The 19,702-nt window shown below is 26.0% G+C and overlaps 1 protein-coding gene across 2 annotated transcripts in view; it reads right to left on the bottom strand.

Moving 5' to 3' along the window:
* The window catches only part of LOC100166492, a 42,617-nt gene that overhangs the window by 6,812 nt on the left and 16,103 nt on the right, over positions 1-19,702 (bottom strand). The window contains exons 2-4 of one of the 2 annotated variants that reach the window (XM_008183217.3): positions 11,593-11,723; positions 7,943-8,151; positions 4,101-4,236 (exon numbers count right to left, since the gene is read on the bottom strand). In XM_008183217.3, the coding sequence (XP_008181439.1) occupies positions 4,101-4,236; positions 7,943-8,151; positions 11,593-11,668 (421 nt within the window). In that variant the 5' untranslated portion in view covers positions 11,669-11,723. Of the gene's footprint in view, positions 1-4,100; positions 4,237-7,942; positions 8,152-8,261; positions 8,548-11,592; positions 11,724-19,702 lie in introns of those variants that run through there. The other variant, XM_016803130.2, reaches the window with a different exon arrangement.

Here is a 19,702-nt window from a genome sequence, read left to right as displayed (position 1 = left end):
TGATTTTAAGTGGATGGATAGCAATTAAAAGCGAAATACATACTTTATAAATTATGAATCGGTCAAATATTTACATAATTTCTCTGTAATATTTTTGGAAATGTTTCATCGTTCATTCTCATCTGTTATCTCAGTACTACACACGCGTTGTCACGTAAATATATGACATATACATTTACATACCTCATTGGTATTACAGTTAATAATAGAGGATATTCATATTTATCTATTGTCAAATGTTCAGGTTAGAATACTGAACAATAATATTGTGCCACAGAGTCAGCGTGTAGTATTTTTTTGTAATTTTAAAATATTATAACGCTTTGTGGGTGTATAATAAGAATAATTGGTAAGCAACAAAAGCTTCATATGATTTGTTTGAAAATTAAAATAAAAAAAATATACCTCGGCTAAGCGTGTTTTTAATTCTAATCTATTATACCTAGTTTGCAACACCACCTAGATACCTATAGGTGCTTTAATATTCGGTGATACGCGTGTTTAAAACGGACTATGTGTAATGTAATGTGTACTAGTAAAATACATATTTAATAATTTGTTTATATGCTTATGACAAGTTTACATTATTATGTTGTCTAAAATGTGTAAAAATATATATGTTCAACATTTTACAAGCTATTATGTAAACGACAATATCCTACACAACTCGTTACATAAAAAATGTATACTGGAAATGTACAAAAAAATAACCAAGTGGGGGTGGGAGTGTACCATGTGTGGCTTTAGTCAGGCAGGTAAACGGGATACACAATAAAGGTTTTGTTAAAGTGCAAAGTTACGTGTTTTTACTTAGTCATTTCGGACGTTTAATAGTAACGCGTATACATTCGTTTGTGAATGGGCTATTAAAATAATTGGGCAAGGGAAATCGACGTATTGTGCACCGATGTTATGGCAGTGTAAGCCTGTGACCATTTTTCAAGGTGCCATCATAATAATAACAACGCTGTCAGGTCCCTATAGTAAGAAGGCGTCGCTGAAATACTTCGAGGACATACGATGTGTACACAGTGGTGAAGTACTAAAACATAATTAATATTAACGGCTCTATCCCGATGAGTTTTCTTCGAGACATTGATGTATTCGATTTTGCGTATAGCTTCCTTGTTTAAGGTGAAAACCTTTACGGGTTCTCATGATTAAGGCGATTGCAAACTGCAAAGCGTGTGCATTCTTGTTTTATGACCACGATTGTTATTATTTGTCAACACTATAGGTAGGTATCGTTGATTTTATGATAAAATTATATTATTCAATTCAAATCATTCTGATTATACAAATTATGATGATATAAATTCATCTGTCTATTATACCTATTAACATATAAAAATTTAATTTAAAAAAAACCTCAATATTAGGTTACGTATTTATTGATCGTCGTGTGCTCGTTTATTTGTATGAATAAATGACACAAACAATATTTTTAATTCATTATAAGAAAACGATCTGTTTTTAATTATTTTTTTAGTGATACGTTTTGTTGATAAGAGTTATTTCAATAACTGAACCTAAAATTTAGTCGAGGTAATTAATACAAATAATTTATAATTTTTTTTTATTTTGATAATATTTTACTAATTCAAATTTATACAATGATCAATAGTAACCGTTGTTTTACCTGTATATATATTGTATACCTATATATTTTTTGAATATCCATACACTTTTCTTGTTTCACAAGTATTTTATATTTTCTTATATGCAATATCTTGAATCAATATGCAAAAATATTCACTACGAAGGATGTCGCTATCTTTGTGGGAAAATATAGAAAACAATTTGTAATTGTTTGATGAAATATTATTTTTAATAATATTGTTTCATTTGTTTGGTAATTCAACCTGATAAACACCATTTATTATTAATATTTAAAATTATCGATAAACAATAAAATTAAAGAATATTTAACCGAAGGCAGGTATTAGCAAAGCCGAATAATCGACATTACATTTTATATAGTTATAAAAATAATAAATTTGGCTTATCTGATCATAAAAATGTGTAATGGTATTTTAAATGAATACATTTATATGGCATCGTTGATAAAATGTTATAATACAAATTAAGTGTTATTAGATTAAACATTTTGTTTTTGTAACTTTTTGAAATGTTTGAAGTTTGTCAATTTAGATAAGAACAACAAAAATCTTTAATGGATCACGTAAGACTAATAATGACTTATCCCAATCAAAATATTTATATGTATATTTAGTGTATATTTCATAAATAATAACAAATTACATCTTAATTTAAAACATTATGAGCAATTAATATAGGTTATGTTATAGTATATAAATACCTAGTTAAGCAAGTAAATAATTTGAGGATATTCTATAAATAATAATCATTTCTGCATATTTTAGATTCTGAGCGGACCTATGAATGTATTGATTTTACAGTGATGTGTGAGTGTGGTTTATCAAAATTTCGAAAATTTGTAGATTAGTTTGTAGTTAAAAATGTATTAAATGTTCAATTTTTATAGCTAAGGATTAAAATTTTAAAATAAGGAGTATCATAAATAGTTCATACTTCATATACCTACTATAAACAAAAATCTAAAAAATGTATAATTACGGTTTTTTTATAGACATTTTAAGTTAAAATTTGGATGAAATTAGATATTTAAACGGAGAATATCGATTTTAGTTATTTTGTTGTAATTTAAAAATATTATTCATAGGTACTTGAAACTTTTAAAGTATATTATTATATTTTATACACAATGACATTTTGGACATTGTGTTCTTAAACTAGTGTCTTATACAGTACCTATAGCATTTCATTAGTGTCGTAAACTTGTTGTCTGTTACAGAAATTGTTAATTGCCAATATATTATATTAAAAGAAACTTAAACATTTAGTCCTACTGTACTGGACACTGGTGAATAAAAGTAGAACAAAAGTTTAATTATAAATAATAAATATTATCATTATAACAATTATAATTATTAAGCAATTTATTATTTGGAACAAACCATACAGTTTTTTTTTAAATATTATTATTTATAAAGTGAACATTAAAAAAACAACAATTTAATTTTTATAAACATTATATTGGTCAATAACTATTAATTAGCAATTGGTAATAACCTATTGATATTTATTATAAATGGAATAGGAACTTAGAAAGTTAATTATGCTGGTAAATTGATTCATACAAGTAAAATAATATAAGCATAATTTAAAATGCAAAGTTTTAAACGAGTATAATAAAAATTAAATAGTTTTATGTTAATGTTTGATTTATGAATATACTATGTAATATTATATTGGACTAAGTTTCATCTTAGAGATCATAGCAAAAAACCTACACACAGCTATAACAGGTATTTAGTTTTTTTTAAATATATTTTGTGAAAATAGCAAGAGTCTTGCAAGAGTCTTGCGCAAAACCAAGACCAAGACCAAGATTTTGAAAGTCTTGGTCTTGGTTTTGTTTTGATCATCACTATATAAAATAAATAAAAAGAAAAAAGAAAAAAAAGATCATTGTAAAACCAATATATTCCCGGAATAATAAGGTATCAACAAATATCAGTGATATACTGATATGCCAACATAAACACTCCGCCAAACTCCGTGTAAACAAAATTTAAAAATACTATAGCATAATGAGTACATAATAATATAGTCTACTATAATCGAAATAGGTAGTTTATGATTAATCCATTATTTTAAAGTCATTAAGCTAAGTTCGATTATTTAGCAGGCTATTTTAACATAAATTAAATCTATAGTTTAAAGCCTAGAGAGACGGTTTTTTTTGTATTTAGCTTTTTTCTTAAATGGAGTTTGTTGGAATGTTTTTGTTGGGATATATAAATACAGTATACAAAGTTTAAAATACCAATAACTATAAATTATCAATTTTATGAGTTTAAATTTTACTATTTAATATTTATTTCTACGTAAAGAATTTAATTTAAATCAATTAGTTAAAATCAAATTATATTTTATGAAAATATTAGGGGAAAGTTGAACAACGTTATAATTGAATTCTGAAACTAATTTTTATCTAATAATTTTAAATAAATATTTTGTTTAAACTTAAATAATTAACTTTTAAGTGATCTTACTTATTATGGCCATTTTGGATTCAGCGTGTACAGTTGTAAAGAACGGTGCTTCAGCAGATACTTCACACTTGTATTCGCCATTCATCAACAAATTAGCGTAGCGTAAGGTGACTTTTTTGCTGTCCGAATAAATATGCTGCAAATCATAATTTTAAAAATCGTGTAGGTAGGTACTCAGTTTATAGATTTAAATACAAATTATAACTTCTGACGACTTGAACATAAATTTTAAATTGTTGAATATTTAGTAAATTATTCGTGAATAGTCTGCCCACGGACTAGTAAAATGTGATAATTAGTAATTTGTTTAATTTTAATTTAATTTAATTTGATAACTAAACGTATTGTCAGGAATTAGTACAAAAATATTGACCAATAACATTATAGATTTATATGAATTATAAATAAAAATGAGACAAGTTTAACAGTAATACGCTAAACCCCATAAAATTATAACTTATTAAAACTTAATCGAAATCAATAAAAAAATATTGAAGACAATTAATCAAAAGTTAGAAACAAATTACTAAACCCAAGATAACACAATTTTATTTTTCAGTAAAAATGATTATTTACTATTTTAGAATTCAAGTGCTATACATGTGATGTAGTTACTAAGTGTATCTTAACTATAAAATTATTATTATTAATATTGATTCACGACAACATTTAGGTATACGAATTTATCAAGTATTTGTGATTTACAAATAGGTGGTAATAAATATATTGTACATATAATCGGAACATTATACTGAAAAACAAAGATGGTCTTAACGAAATAGTTTTATCGGTAATCGGTATAGTTGTAGCAACCTGTCACGGGTTAATGTGTTGAATTACATTGCGATGTCATCAGCAGACGTTACGGTGTCAGAGTGGAGAGAGGGCAGCGTAATCACTTCTGCAGCAGCCCTCGTCATTTTAATATTATCACGTTGGCTTCTATAGTTAGGTGGCAACTGGCGACTAATTACACAAGCTTTGACAATTCAATTGCGGTTTTACCCAGTAATAATAGACAAATAGATACCTCAGATAGCTTTAGCTTCAGTTGCACAGGACCAACGTGTATTAAAATATATTGACAGTTACGAAACAAACATAAATGTCCGTAATTAGTTATATAATTCCCTTGTGTCTGTATTTTGTGCTATTCAAACCAAAACTGTATTTTAAAACAGAAATAAAGTGTCACTCAAAGAGTCAATAAGGATACCTGATTGTTATGTATTTCATGATTAGAAGTTAGAACCATTTTATAATACATATTAGTAAATTTAGCCATGATTAGACTCGCACATATTTTATTTATCATTATTCATTAATCATGTGAGGTAGGTAAACTTTTTCAGGTAGGTACGAATCCAAGACTTCTTTTCGTATTTTTAATAATAAGTTATAAGTATAATAAGTTCAAAATGTCATATTATAATATAATCACCAAAGTTGATCACCGAAACAGTTATCTACTAAGGTAAACAAAATTTTAAATATATGTGTTTTTGTATGGATTTCGTAAATTCATAATATTGTAAAATATGCGATCAATGCTCGCATATTATAATAATATATTCACTATAATAGTAGACACTGTTTGACACGCTTATATAATATAGAAATATACTTACAGACGATGCAAAATTTACACAATATTCAAACTCTAAATTATAATTGGTAGATTTTTTAACTTAGGTATAATTAGCAACTTGAATTTTATCTTTTATCTTTTAATGGTTCATTTCCTCCTACCGTCCTACCAGCTGTAGCCATAACAGTAGCTCGATCAAAATATAAGATACATGACTCACGAGTGATGCATACATTGTTTGTAATAATGAACAATGAAAACAAACAAATTCTATCTCCATATAGTATTCTATTTAATTCTTTTTAATCATAACTCTAACTGGTATAAATGTATATTGTATATTTGTATTAGTATACGGATAATTCAATATTTCTCGGAAATTAATAAAATTACAGAAACTACTTTAACAATATAATTTAAAATTGTTATTGCTAGGTACTCAATATTAAATCATTATGAAATAAATTTATGGAACTCAAATATATTTCTTGTAAATATACCCCCCCCGGGAAGTTGACGAATGGGCAAATTGATTAGACTCTTTATGTAGGTACCCTGCCATAAGTAAAATATATTATGAAAACATTAATTTTAATTGTTTGATCTTTTAGGTTTTTATACTTATGCAAATAGTTCATTGCTATTTTGCCATGTTATCTTCATGTCGTTTCTTTTGTTCCTAAATATGTTTTGGTTTGATTTATAATTCGTTTAAGTTGCTAAGATAACCTCAAATTATTTGTTAAATTTTAGTAAATTTAACTTATCAAAACTAAAACATTATATGTTTTTGTTATTTGAGTTATTAAATGTAATAAAATATTGATTTTGGCTTGTACCTATATGTGCTGCGCCGTACAGGTACCTAACTAAAACTATTTACTATGTACAATGTACCTCGTATATTTTAATATTAATATTATCTAACTATTATATAGATACAAAACTACACAAGTATAAGTTACCTTGGGCTATATCAACTGTTTGATTCTCACAACCGTTGTTAAGTTAATTTAATGTTCTGCTGTACAGGCAATTTGAAGGAATATTGAATATTCACTATATTCTTAATTTTTCAATATTTAACTCTTCTATACCTGAGTATACCTACAATCTGATTATTTTCCCTGTGAAAACTCATTATTTGGATAAGTATTATATTGGAAGAAAATATAAGCCACACGCAATTTTGATATTTTGACTACCCATACTTTTTCTTCCTTTTATTTATTAGTGAACCCATCATTAACTTTTGAATTTTAAACGTCAAACTATACTATTTTTAATGTTATAATCTGAAACATAAAATTTTTCTAAAAAAGTTGATATAGGTAAGTATAAATATTGATTATTAAACTAATAGTTTGTGTTTATTTTTTTTTATGCATTACAATTTTAAATTTTAGATGACCAGAGTTATAGACTACAAATGTCGTGGTGTAGGTAATCCACTTATTTCATCTAAAGTTTAGATTCTAAATTTTAAAAACATATTTTTATACTATTTTTATGTGGAGTGAAAACATGTAAAGCGCTGAAAAAATGGTACAATGAGTTATTTATAACGAAATTATAATAAGAAGCTTAAGAAATTAGTAGGAATATTAACTTTATGACTAATTTATAACAATTTAATTTTCATCGCTTACCTATATATTTTTAAATATTGAAAGGAATATCTTCACTATTATCTCCAGCAAAGATTTTCAATGTGTGTAAAGAGAGTAGACATTGTCAATGATACCATAAGACCATTAATACATTAATATGTTTAAGGAAGCGATTGTATTATAGTTTCTATAACTGATTGTGGTTTTGTCAATTTAACATTTTATTGATTTGGGTTTTTATTTTAAGTATAACATTTTTGATATATTAGTTTTAACTAACATTTGACTTACAAGTAAATATTAATACTAATAGTGACTGTTAGTGATGAGATATAGAAAATGTATTTTAATATTTTTGTTATGATGATAATATTATTTAACTTTTGTAAGTAAAACTTATTACCTATGTGTTATCCATTCATGAGTGTCTGACGCTAAACTTATCAATAGGCGAATGACGTTTTAAAATAAAAGTTATTCATTCTCACTATTTTTTTTAAATTAAAAACTGTGAATATTCAATAATAGTTCTGGTAATAATTTATTAGTGAAGGTATATTTTATTGAATAACCAATAACCATAACAGCTTTTTATAGTTGGATATAATATAACTACAATTTCAAAGGTAATATGAAATACTTACATCAACTGTGATTCCGTCCATACTGAAACTGTGTTTGAGATTTGAAGATGTTGGAACGTACCGATAGAACTCTTCATTGTCCTTGTACCAGGTAACTGAGTACAATTTGTCCATTTGCATATCATAATCACAAAATAATTGTACAGAGTCTCCCATAAATATGTACGCAGGCACCTTAACACCAAGCATTTGAACGGCCTCACCAATTTCTAAATTACAAACAATTAGAAATTAAGAAGACAATTTTTGTAATCATATGGTGACAATCCATAATTTTTATCGTTTGTATTTGGATAATAATAATCCATAGTAGTCTCACCTATAGTGTGGTACCTGTTTACATACAGTTTAAATGTTAAAGCTGTTTTTGAAATTAAAACATTATTAAAATTATTCAAATAAAAAATATTTATGAATGTTTTTTTTTTCAAAGGCTAATCTGTACAATAGATAAATATTTTGACAAACACTGAACTCTTAAGGTACATTTGTAGGTTAGATACGATTAGGAACGATTACTATGTGCAGGACGATTTTTAATTAAGTTAAAATAATTTTCTAATTTATTATTGAAGGGCCCTATCTTCTATTTTTAAGTAAATTAAGGAATCAAATAATATCTTGTTTGAACTAAATTAATTTTAAATAATAAATAATAATAAATTATTTTTCCTCATAAGACAATCGGAAATAAAAATATTTTTAACCATAATTTTGTATGTAGTATTTATACATTCAATTTGTATTTTCAGGTAATTAATTATTCTTATTGCTCCCAAGTGTTCATTAAAATAATTATATTTAGATATATTACGGTTATTTTTCAAACTATTCTCTACAAGAATTGTTATTGACGCATTATAATACGTTTGTATATTTAATAAATGTATTGGTATAATGAATAGTATAAAATAATTTATTACATATTTAATTACTTCCTGGTAAAATAAAATTGGTTCAGTAATAAATCTTAGAGCTAATATAATATGAATAAGAACAATATGATAATGTTTTAAAGAAAATATTCAATGGTTCGTAATGTCTAAGGATGAATTTCCCACACTTATATAATATTATGTACATACTACATAGCATGGATTTTCTATTAATTATTTTATCGATATTTACTCATTAAAATTGATTATTTGTTCATTTTCTTAATATAAAATGTATTTTGAATGATGAAATATTTGTTTTGTAATCTAGAGATACGTAGGTAGGTACTAAATAAGTATCAAAAAAAACATATTTTATCTGTTATTATAATTTAAATATTTATTAAGGATTAATATTTCTATTGGTTTTCTGTTTTTAATATCACAAGTTATGTCAATTGATGGTCATAAATCATAATCTATGATTATGCAAATAATTTGAAACAATTTAACTTTTTTAATGAACGCATAATTACGATTTACGAAATACGTGTAATCTGAGATAATTTTATGATAATATAGGTACAATGTTTAAGTATCTTTAGATTGTAATTAATTTTAATAATGTTTTGAAAGTTTTGATCCCTATGCTATATTATTATAATTTATAACTTATTTTAGTGTTATCCATCTATAATATATTAATATGAACAAAAAAAGTGGTTATTATGAACTACCTATAACATGAACTTTATTTTGATCCATACATATGTTTCCTTAGTGTAAGTCACTAAAAAGTTTTAATTGTAATTGCATTTTAAAAATATGTATTGAAAATCATAAGATCAATATGATTGTCAAAAGCATAAAATATAAACGAGTAGAGGAAAAGAATTAGGTCAGAAAACGGGAGCGATGATAGACTGTGGTAATTGCCAACTGATGACCCGACTACCTGAGTATTAGTGATGGTGTCAGCTAATAAGATGGCGTTCATTACTGTATATTCGCTGTACTAGAGCACTATAGATACAGGTATGCTACGCCGCCATTATGCGACTAATAATGTTATGTGAATTTGAATTTCTCCCCCTTTATTTTATCATTTTATCATTGATAAATGAGTCGCAAAATGGTTGCATAGCATACCCATTCTATGTAGAGCCTTAGCTGTACCTGCATGAATTAATAAAGGAACGTATTGAAATGTTATTGAGAATTTATCAACCTGCTTTTGCCAAAGAAGAGAATTTACGAATTATCTTGACTCTTCCCATCATCTACAGCGTGGGCATCAAAGTTCTTCTACATTGAGATTTAGGTTTTATTAGTTAGTTATTCATATTTAATTGGATATAAAACGTATTTACGTACTTAAAAGTTAAAATTAAGTTCACAATTTTTGATATTGTCAAAATATTCGAAAAGATAACGAGCTAAAATTGAGACTTCTAAATGTGGACTATACTACTTATATCATTATTTTAAGTAATAGGTACTTTTATATTATATTAGGTACTTAAAAATTTTTTGTGATCACGTAGAAGTACTTTGAAAATGAAAAATTTCAACTTTCTTGCACTAGAACTTTATTATTACATTAGTATATTACACAACAATATGTTTACGTATAAAAAGTAAACGGACAATAGTGATAGCCATAGCTGAAAAATCACCCTACACTACATTATACCAATTTAGTCCACAAATCATACATAGAATTTCTCCTCAAAGTTCTAAAACAACACAATCATTGTTGTAAACTGAGTTTAGTTCAGATTTGTTTTCAAATCGGATAAGTCACTTTAAAATTTAACACGACACACGCTTTTGTATGGCTTGCCAAAAACGGTGGTCTGGAATGTGATGATGTATTGTACTTCCTAAATTTTTAAAATGTATCACTCCATCGATTCAAATTATTAATTAATTAAATTTAGTTGAAAAATATTAAAGCCTTAGTTAAACGTATAAAGTATAAAGTATAAAAATAAAATGATAAATTATTTACTTAGTAGAATCGGTTTTAAGGATTTGGTTTAATTTCGTAGATGCGTATCTTAGTTTAGATTTAATATAGATTTATAATGAATAATAATAATTTACATTTATCTATTATAATTAATTTTCAATAATTAATGTGAATGCTGTTTAAACAAAAGGAACTAGGAAGTAAGTAGGTACTCAGGTATAATTATTAATTATTGAAAAAAAAGCTTAAATTATTTTATAAAATATATTTTGTTTATTTAGAAATTATAATATTTTTATTGATATTACTTTAATATTTTTGCTTATAATATAACGTAGGTACAAGGTTCTGGATGTTTGCCAAATTCTAGAATTCTACATTAGTTTTACTAGTTTTAGTCCTCTATTAATATTAATTTTTAAAATTTTTATTCTCTTTTGTATGAGGGTAGGTAATTGATAATTTTCTGATTGACTATTTTAAATTCAACATTCGTACGTTGAGTCGTGCATGGAATACTATATAGTTTTCTAAAACCTTATGTGAATATATCAGAAAATATGAATTAATCCAACAATTTATTTTCCGTTAAAATAAGAAGCATTTTGTTGATTTAAACTTTAATTTTGATTAGATTCTAATTTTGGAGATAACCCATATTTATATGTACCTATTTAATTACTAGACACACATAACAAGTAAAATATTCGTAAGTGATTATATTATATTATATTATATTATATTATATTTAAATTAATTTTAACGACAATAGTTATTAGTTATACTTTTTAGTTTTTACTTACCGCAAGGATCTATGATCAAAAACAGTAATGCCATCACAACAGATGTAGTTTTTGCAGTTGATTTACATTCACCCATCTTCAAATTAGGCTTAAAATGAATTACGGTGTTTTTATTCTTTCCATCTCATTTTCTGTAAAATGGAATAATAAAAATAATAAGATACTTATTAAATAATACTTTAGAAAAGCTTACTTTAACAAATAATGTAATTATTCAACGTATGCTAATACTTTGTACAGACAGCATTTATATACAATTATTATTGTTTATTTATCATACATTAATATTAAATATATACATTCAGTATCCCGCATATATTTTCTATAAGTTTAAAAATCATATTTTACTCTTAAAATGTAATATATAATATTATTTTAGGATTCAAAGTATTTCATTTTGAGTGAATCAAATAATGCATTGGTTCTTTCCACGTTATTTAAATTTAAATTAATCTTATCTCGAGTACACTTTTTGGGGTAGAAGATATACCCAAACGATTTCAAGTACAACTCTAAATCGATTGCAATTTAAGTTTAGATGATCCTTCGAACATTGAATATTTCTATAAGTGTGAAGAAAACTAGAGAGGAGTGTTATTGACGACATTATATACTGAACGTTGATGTAAGCGAGTTCCGTTCCGAATTGTTTTTTGAATGTGACGATTTATCATTATTTATATTTAACTCTACGATATCAATGTTATGAACATATAGGTAATAATAATATCTATGGTAAATGAAAAAAAAATCTTATAATGTATTGAAATTTCAAAAAAAAAAGTATTTTCAAGTCCAAAAGCGTGAGCATGGTGGGGGGGTGCGAGGTGTGTTGACTAACATTTTGTAACCGGGCCATCGGGGCCCTAAAATTTGAATCTTATAATAAGGGGGACAAATTCTATCTGATTATACATTTAAACTATAATTTTTGCTAAAATATTATGTGTTAAAAAAAATGTTATATGATATTATTTATATAAAAAAATATAACATGCAATATTTTTTTAAATTTGCGTGTAAAAACCTATTATCATATTATAATGGTTGAAAATTAACTAAAGTTTAAAAATCATAAATAAAAAAGGTGGGTAAGTGAATGTCGCTCTGCTGTACAGTAGGTTACAAGTGGGTCACTGTATAATGGATAGCATTAAATTTGAATTTAATGATATAATATCACTGTATAAGAAAAACAATTCTGCGCGGAGACGGCTTGTAAGTCTAGGTATTAGACATACCTATCATAGGTATACTTAACTATAGTTTTAAAAAAAAATTGACCTATAATAGGTATCAATAATAAATTCCAAATTAATCATATCTCAATATCCATTAGGTAAAGCGTTATACATCAACAACAAACCGTGGTACTATCATAGATATATAATAGTATACTTTAGAAGTTTCAAGTACTCACAAATAATATTATACAATCACAACAAAATAACTAAAATAGTTATTCCAGGTTTTAGATTCTGAGTGGAACGATGAATGTATTGATTTTACAATGATGTGTTATGGCCCATCCGTACAATCTACCATAGTATAAGGAATAAGAAGTATGCTCAATGATAATTGATAAGACTGTGCATATTTTTTTTTCTATAAATATCAATAAAGTTTTATCTATTGGGCCAAAAAGTGTAAAAAATTAATACAAGGCTCCAAGATTTTTCAATTTTTTCTATAAATATCAATAAAATTTTATTTGTTTGGTAAAAATGCGTGAAAATTTAATGCAAGGCTTCTGATACATTGTTACAATAGCAGTTGAAAAATATTAAAAATACATAGGCACAATTATTTTTTATAAGCATTTGAAGTTTAAATTTTAACAAAATTTATCAAATTTAAAATTGAATAATTATTTTGTAGTTAAAAATTTATAAAATGTTCAACTTTTATATCTAAAGATTGAAAATTTAAAACAAGGTTCCACGTAAATATTTAATTCTGTTACCAAAAATTCTAAGAAATACATAAGCACAGTTTATTTTTATAGTAATTTTAAGTTCAAATTTGGACGAAATTACATATTAAAAAACCTGGAATAACTATTTTAGTTATTTTGTTGTGATTGTAATGATTGTATAATATTATTTGTGGGTACTTGAAACTTTTAAAGTATACTATTATATATCTATGATAGTACCACGGTTTTTTGTTGATGTATATAACGCGTTACCTGATGGATATTGTGATATGATTAATTTGGAATTTATTATTAATACCTATTATAGGTCAATTTTTTTTTAATACTATAAATAAGTATACTTTTAATAGGTATGTCTAATACCTAGACTGACAAACCGTCTCCGCTCAGAATCATTTTTCTTATGTAGTGATATTATATCATTGAATTCAAATTTAATACTATCCATTATACATAGTAACCCACTTGTAACCTACTGTACAGCAGAGCGACATCCACTTACCCACCTTTTGTTAGTTGTTCAATGATATCATTTTTTTATACTTTTTACATGTGGACAAAATTTGGACCCCCCCTTTGAAAAATTCCTGGGTACGCCCCTGACAAGGGTTCCAAGTTCCAACAGTAAATTTAGTAATTCGTCAATGTAATCCTTTGAGCATTAATGTGTTATAGTACCGAGTGCCGATACTGAAATAAAATATAAAGACTATAAAATAATATAGTCTGTGCATTTGTTATTAATTTGTTTTACTTTATACCAAAACTAGTTGTTTTCCTCCGATGAGATAAAAAAACGTTTATGAGTAAGTTAAAGGTAATTAAAAAAATAAAATAAACTTAACTTTTAACTTAACTTAGTTATTATTTTCATGAAAATTCGTAACTTAACTTAGTTACTCAAATTCAGTAACTTATTAAAACTGACTTTAACTTAGCTAAGTTATTTCTTATTTTAGGATAACTTAACTTTAACTAGTTGAAAAAATTGGTTAACTTGCCCAGTTTTGAATATTAAGTGATATCCATATGCCATATTCTACTAAATTCCGCGATACAATAAACGACCATTGGTATACAGTATAATACACCATACGGGCCTTGGGGTTAAATTGTATGTGATTTGGAAAATTAACGTTTCTGTTGTTTGTTATAAACATGAAACTATTCTGACGATTTTACTATAATCAACACTGTACGTCTACCAGCATTGTTATAACTTATATTAATAGAAAGGAAAAAAATTAGTATTTAGTATGTATTCATTATAAACATATTGAAAATAATATTTTTGATGTCTAGAATGATTCAGTGTATGCAATTAGGTCAAACTAATAAATTATTAAATATAAAGTTAATATTTTTAAAATCGAATAATATTTTTTAATTTTGTGAATAATATAAGAAATTGTTAACAATTATTATTCTATAATTTGACCTGTATGTCGTGTTCGTATATAGTTTCACAATAATTTTAATAGTTTCGACACCAGACTAAAATGGTACTTAGCAGTTAAGCAATGTTTATACGCAGTTGAGCCCTTAATACGAATAAAAAATATTTTAATATACTTTTCAAATAGGTATACAAACTCAATTCATATTTTGTATTCATAGTATAATAATTGTTTATTTTGTCTATTCTTGACTACAGTACAAAATAAACTTACTTATTTCGGACAATAATTACATTTCTTTGTTTCAACCTTTCAAGTTTCAACATCTTCGAATGATTAAATTTTAGTTCCCGAAACAATCCTAATCCTCTCTTGCTCTCTTTTTGGCTTTTCTTTCCCATTTAAAACCTTCCTGCAAACGAAAATGTCAATGGTGCAGACTGCAGAGATTTCTCGAATAACATAGGAATATGGCTAATTCATATATAATTTTTTTTTATGGTCAGTAAAGATGTTGCTTCTTTTCGTATATCACCTAAGTTTACCGTCAGTAAATAAACTAGGTTTACCTATTATATTAACAACTCGCTGTAAATACTGTATATGATTTTTGATAACTCATTGATAACAAATTATGATTTTCTAGAATAATTTGAACATAAGTCATAATGCATAAGTCAGAATGTCCCAAATTCTATATTTTTAAAGTTTAAGAATCTAAATAGTTTGATTTTTAAGAGACTAATTTGTCAATGTAGGTCACATTAACCGTTATTAATCAGCGCAGACAGGTATGCGAATTGAATATTAATAATAATAAAAGAACATTTTAATGTACTTTGTGTATCCTGGAAGATTTTTTTTTAAGAAATTGATAGGTGAAACTAATAGGTACTTCGACTTTACAGATTCCAACCTATTTAAAATAAGTTAAAAAAAGTTAGTTTTGTATGATATGATATGCTCCATTGCTTTCAGGTAGTTCTCCAAAGAATTTATTCCTATATTTAAATAAATACGCATTTATTATAGTTAGGTAAACGTAGTAGATATAAATGTAAATTATTATTTAAGTATATTATACATTTATACACCCATAAACATTAAACGAATACAAATAATTATAATAATAAAAGCATAAATTACTCAATTCAATTTTGTGTAGTCCAAGTTTTAAGAAAAAAGATCATGACACATATAAATACATAGCCCATTAACTTTCAATCTATGTAATTATTTCCCTAGTAATAATCCATTCAAAAATATCATAAAGTCTCGAGTATTCCTCTAATTTTGAATGTATGAACGATTTATCATCAGTATTAAACCACGCCTATGGTCGGTTTGAATATAGGTGTAAGGTGTCGGTTCGACTTAATATTAGGTGAAATACCTCCAATAAATTACTGGGGTTAGCCAAATTACCCCTCGCCGTGCACGAGAAATGATTTCCTTCTATTTTTTTTTTCTCTTTATATTGTTTAGAAGGAAAGTCTGCCTTAAATTTCCACCCGTCGGCCATTGGCTATATAGGTGCAATAGTGAAAGGGTGTACGAACACTATACTTACTGGCACGCGACCGGTGAAATGCATAATAGCCGTTGTTTTTAATGACTTCACATCTACGCGACTCTTGTTTTTGCCAATCTCTCCCTCCCTTTTCCACAACTTTCCTGGTAACCTAATGTCCTACGACCATAAACACGAACGTCACCTTTACCGCTTTAAACAATAGGCCGTTTTCGTTCATATTTTTTATACTTCAATGGCAATTCAACTAAAATGGTACCTACTAATATAACATTGTAAAACACGATACCTATTATTTAATGTTTAAATTTAAGTGATATTTCTGTTGAGAGCAGAAAAATATATATGACTTTTTGATAAATTTTAGGTTGGTTTAAAAAAATGTAATCGGTATTTGTTTCGACTTTAGGTAATTTCAACAAATTACAAATATCACGTAGCTATTTTTTAGGACAATAATTTTAGGGATTTTATATGCATTCCAAAATCTTTGTATACATTTGTTTAATACCTATTAAATTTACACATACACATTTTGCAAATTCTTAGTTGTTTTCGCATTTGAAAAAAGAAATTCATTATCGTCCTTTTTTTCTTCAATATTTAAATAATTAAGTGTTTTAAAAAAGTACCCCATCTAAAATTAAATTTTAATTGTATAGTACGTTTACTGTATCATAATTATTAAATCATATAATTGGAATAATATATTGGAATTATAACTAATAGCTTATTTAACAATATCGTTTTATTGTCTTCATGTTCACAACTTTGATTTTTTTTTTATAGAGGCCAGGTTAAACCTACGTATACCAAAAATCGATTAAACTGTAATAATTAATTAAAAATTAGTTGTAGGTTACCTGTAATTATTTTGCTCGGATTAATGATTAAATTATAATTTATGATTTTGAAAATAATTAATAAATCGAATCGATACATTGAATCTATTTTTACTTATTATTTATATAACTTCTATTTAAACTAACTTCGATTTTTTTCAAAGTGATCAATAGTACATATTAGTATATTACTTACTTTTAGGTTTGGTAAGTGTAAGTACGTTTAACCAGATTTAGTAATTTTTCTTATTATATATTAGTCAAAATATTTTTTTAAATTGTTATTATCTTTTGATATCAGTCTTGTTAAGAATATTTTTCAAATGTATTCAGAATACGTATTCAAATACTTTCTTTTAAAACTGTTCAAAATATTTTTTTTAAGTTCAATAAATGAATAATTATAATCAATAATTCGATCAATTCAATGATTAGTCGACTAGCCACTACTACGCACGCCATATGAAGTACTATTATTGAATAATTTCTTTAATCAATGCAACCAATACCTTATGTATCCCTCCATCTATTGTGCTTATAAGCTTATTGTAAAAATATCTTATACAGATTGTCCAAATTAAAATAAATATGATAAAAAAAAAAAAGTTCAATATCTTATATCCAAAGTATAAACCACTACCACAGTACCACCCATTAAATAAGAAGAAAGTTTATTTAAAGATTCAAGATAAATGCCAATCTAACCAGTGGTGGTCAGTGTCTTGTATGCCATGGTATAATATGGGAGGGAGGAGCCTTGGGTGATTTCAGTATTCGGTCATTCTGTTATCTGCTTGTATTTTGGCGAAACCTTATTTATAAATTATCAGAAGTTAGAACCACTTTTAAAATAATATTTTAGAAACAAAATTTTAAATAGTACATTCCGAAATATTAGTAATTGGAATTTGGAGCAGACCACGGAAATGAAAAAAAGTATTTAGTATTCTAAAATAAAAATATAAATAAAAAGTATTTTTTAAGTATTTAAAATACATTGGTCAAAAAGTATTTGAAAAGTATTTGACATATAAGTATTTGAATACTTAACAAGACTGTTTGATAGTTAAAATCTAATATATAAAAGTGAATGTTTGTTTGTTTTTTCGTCCTCTATAACAAACTAATAGGATGTATAAAGGCTCTAAAAATAATTGACTAGAAACTATGATTAACAGCAATGTGATATAAAAAGCAACGTGTATGGGACTGAGGCATATAGAATCAAAAAATACCTACTCGACCGACTTTAACGATTCAAAGAAGGTTTAGATAATAGATGGAATCAATTATTTTAGTGTGACTTACTCGTTATTAGGAACATGAAAACTATAACCACATATTCACTGTGTTTTATTTCGTTAGTTTCTGATTGCAATTAATGGTTCACGCAAGAAAAAAATTACTTATTACTATCCGCCGCAGGTGGATCGCCTATCTCGGATTCATTTATCCCCTGCAGGCAACGCAGGGTATTACAGCTACGAATATAATGTAAAATAAACAATAATAATGTGAATTGAAGAATATTATTATTTGTTATTAAAAATGAGTTAGAGTTAATTATTATTAACGGCGTTCAAATGTATTAATTTAAATTTATAAATCACGGGTTAAAATATGTCTTACTAAAAACACTAGGTATATTAGGTTATTAATTCTATAATATTTTCTAGTTCACCTTTATGTATATTATCTTGTAATTATTGTTGATGAAAATTTCAACTATTAATTTATAAACCTCTTATAATTAGATCCCAATGTATAAATCTCTATCCATTATTTTACAATTTAAATATTTTAAAACTGCGCTAATGTTCGGCATGTGCAGGAGCTTACGAAATTGTCTGCGACCACAACGTGTCCTTTATTGTAGCCATGTCATCAGGCTTTAATGGCATTGCTTTAAATCTCTTTCATTCTATGTGGTTGACAAAAGCCTTTATAACATGGAAAATACTTTTTGGGCTAGTGTGCAATTCTAAAAATGGATTTATGCTGAGTGCAATTTTAATTATACAAGAGTGTTGAGTGTTATTTATGCAAATCCTAAAAAGGAACTTACTAAATTTATATAATGTTGGTAACATCATTAGCTACGGTAAATGTATGTAATATATAGATTATACGTTATCCGATATTATAGCAGCCAATTGCTATTTTTTACCTAAAAAAATTTTTCTGTTTATTTTTCTGAGCAATTTAATTAAGAACAAATTATTGATTGATTATATTATTAACATTGTAAATAATTAGTTGGGTATAAAATAGTATTTTTTTATAAACTATATAATATCTGTTGTGAGTGCTTAAAAATATATTAATAACAGTTTATATACGTAGATTGGCATATAAGCATTGGCACAAATTGGGTGGGGCGGTTGGGGGGGGGCCCATCCCCAAA

The sequence above is a fragment of the Acyrthosiphon pisum genome, chromosome A1 (assembly GCF_005508785.2).
Source record: "Acyrthosiphon pisum isolate AL4f chromosome A1, pea_aphid_22Mar2018_4r6ur, whole genome shotgun sequence".
Classification (NCBI taxonomy): domain Eukaryota; kingdom Metazoa; phylum Arthropoda; class Insecta; order Hemiptera; family Aphididae; genus Acyrthosiphon; species Acyrthosiphon pisum.
The sequence above is the reverse complement of the archived record's forward strand: the minus strand, read 5'-3'. Positions and strand labels throughout refer to the sequence as shown.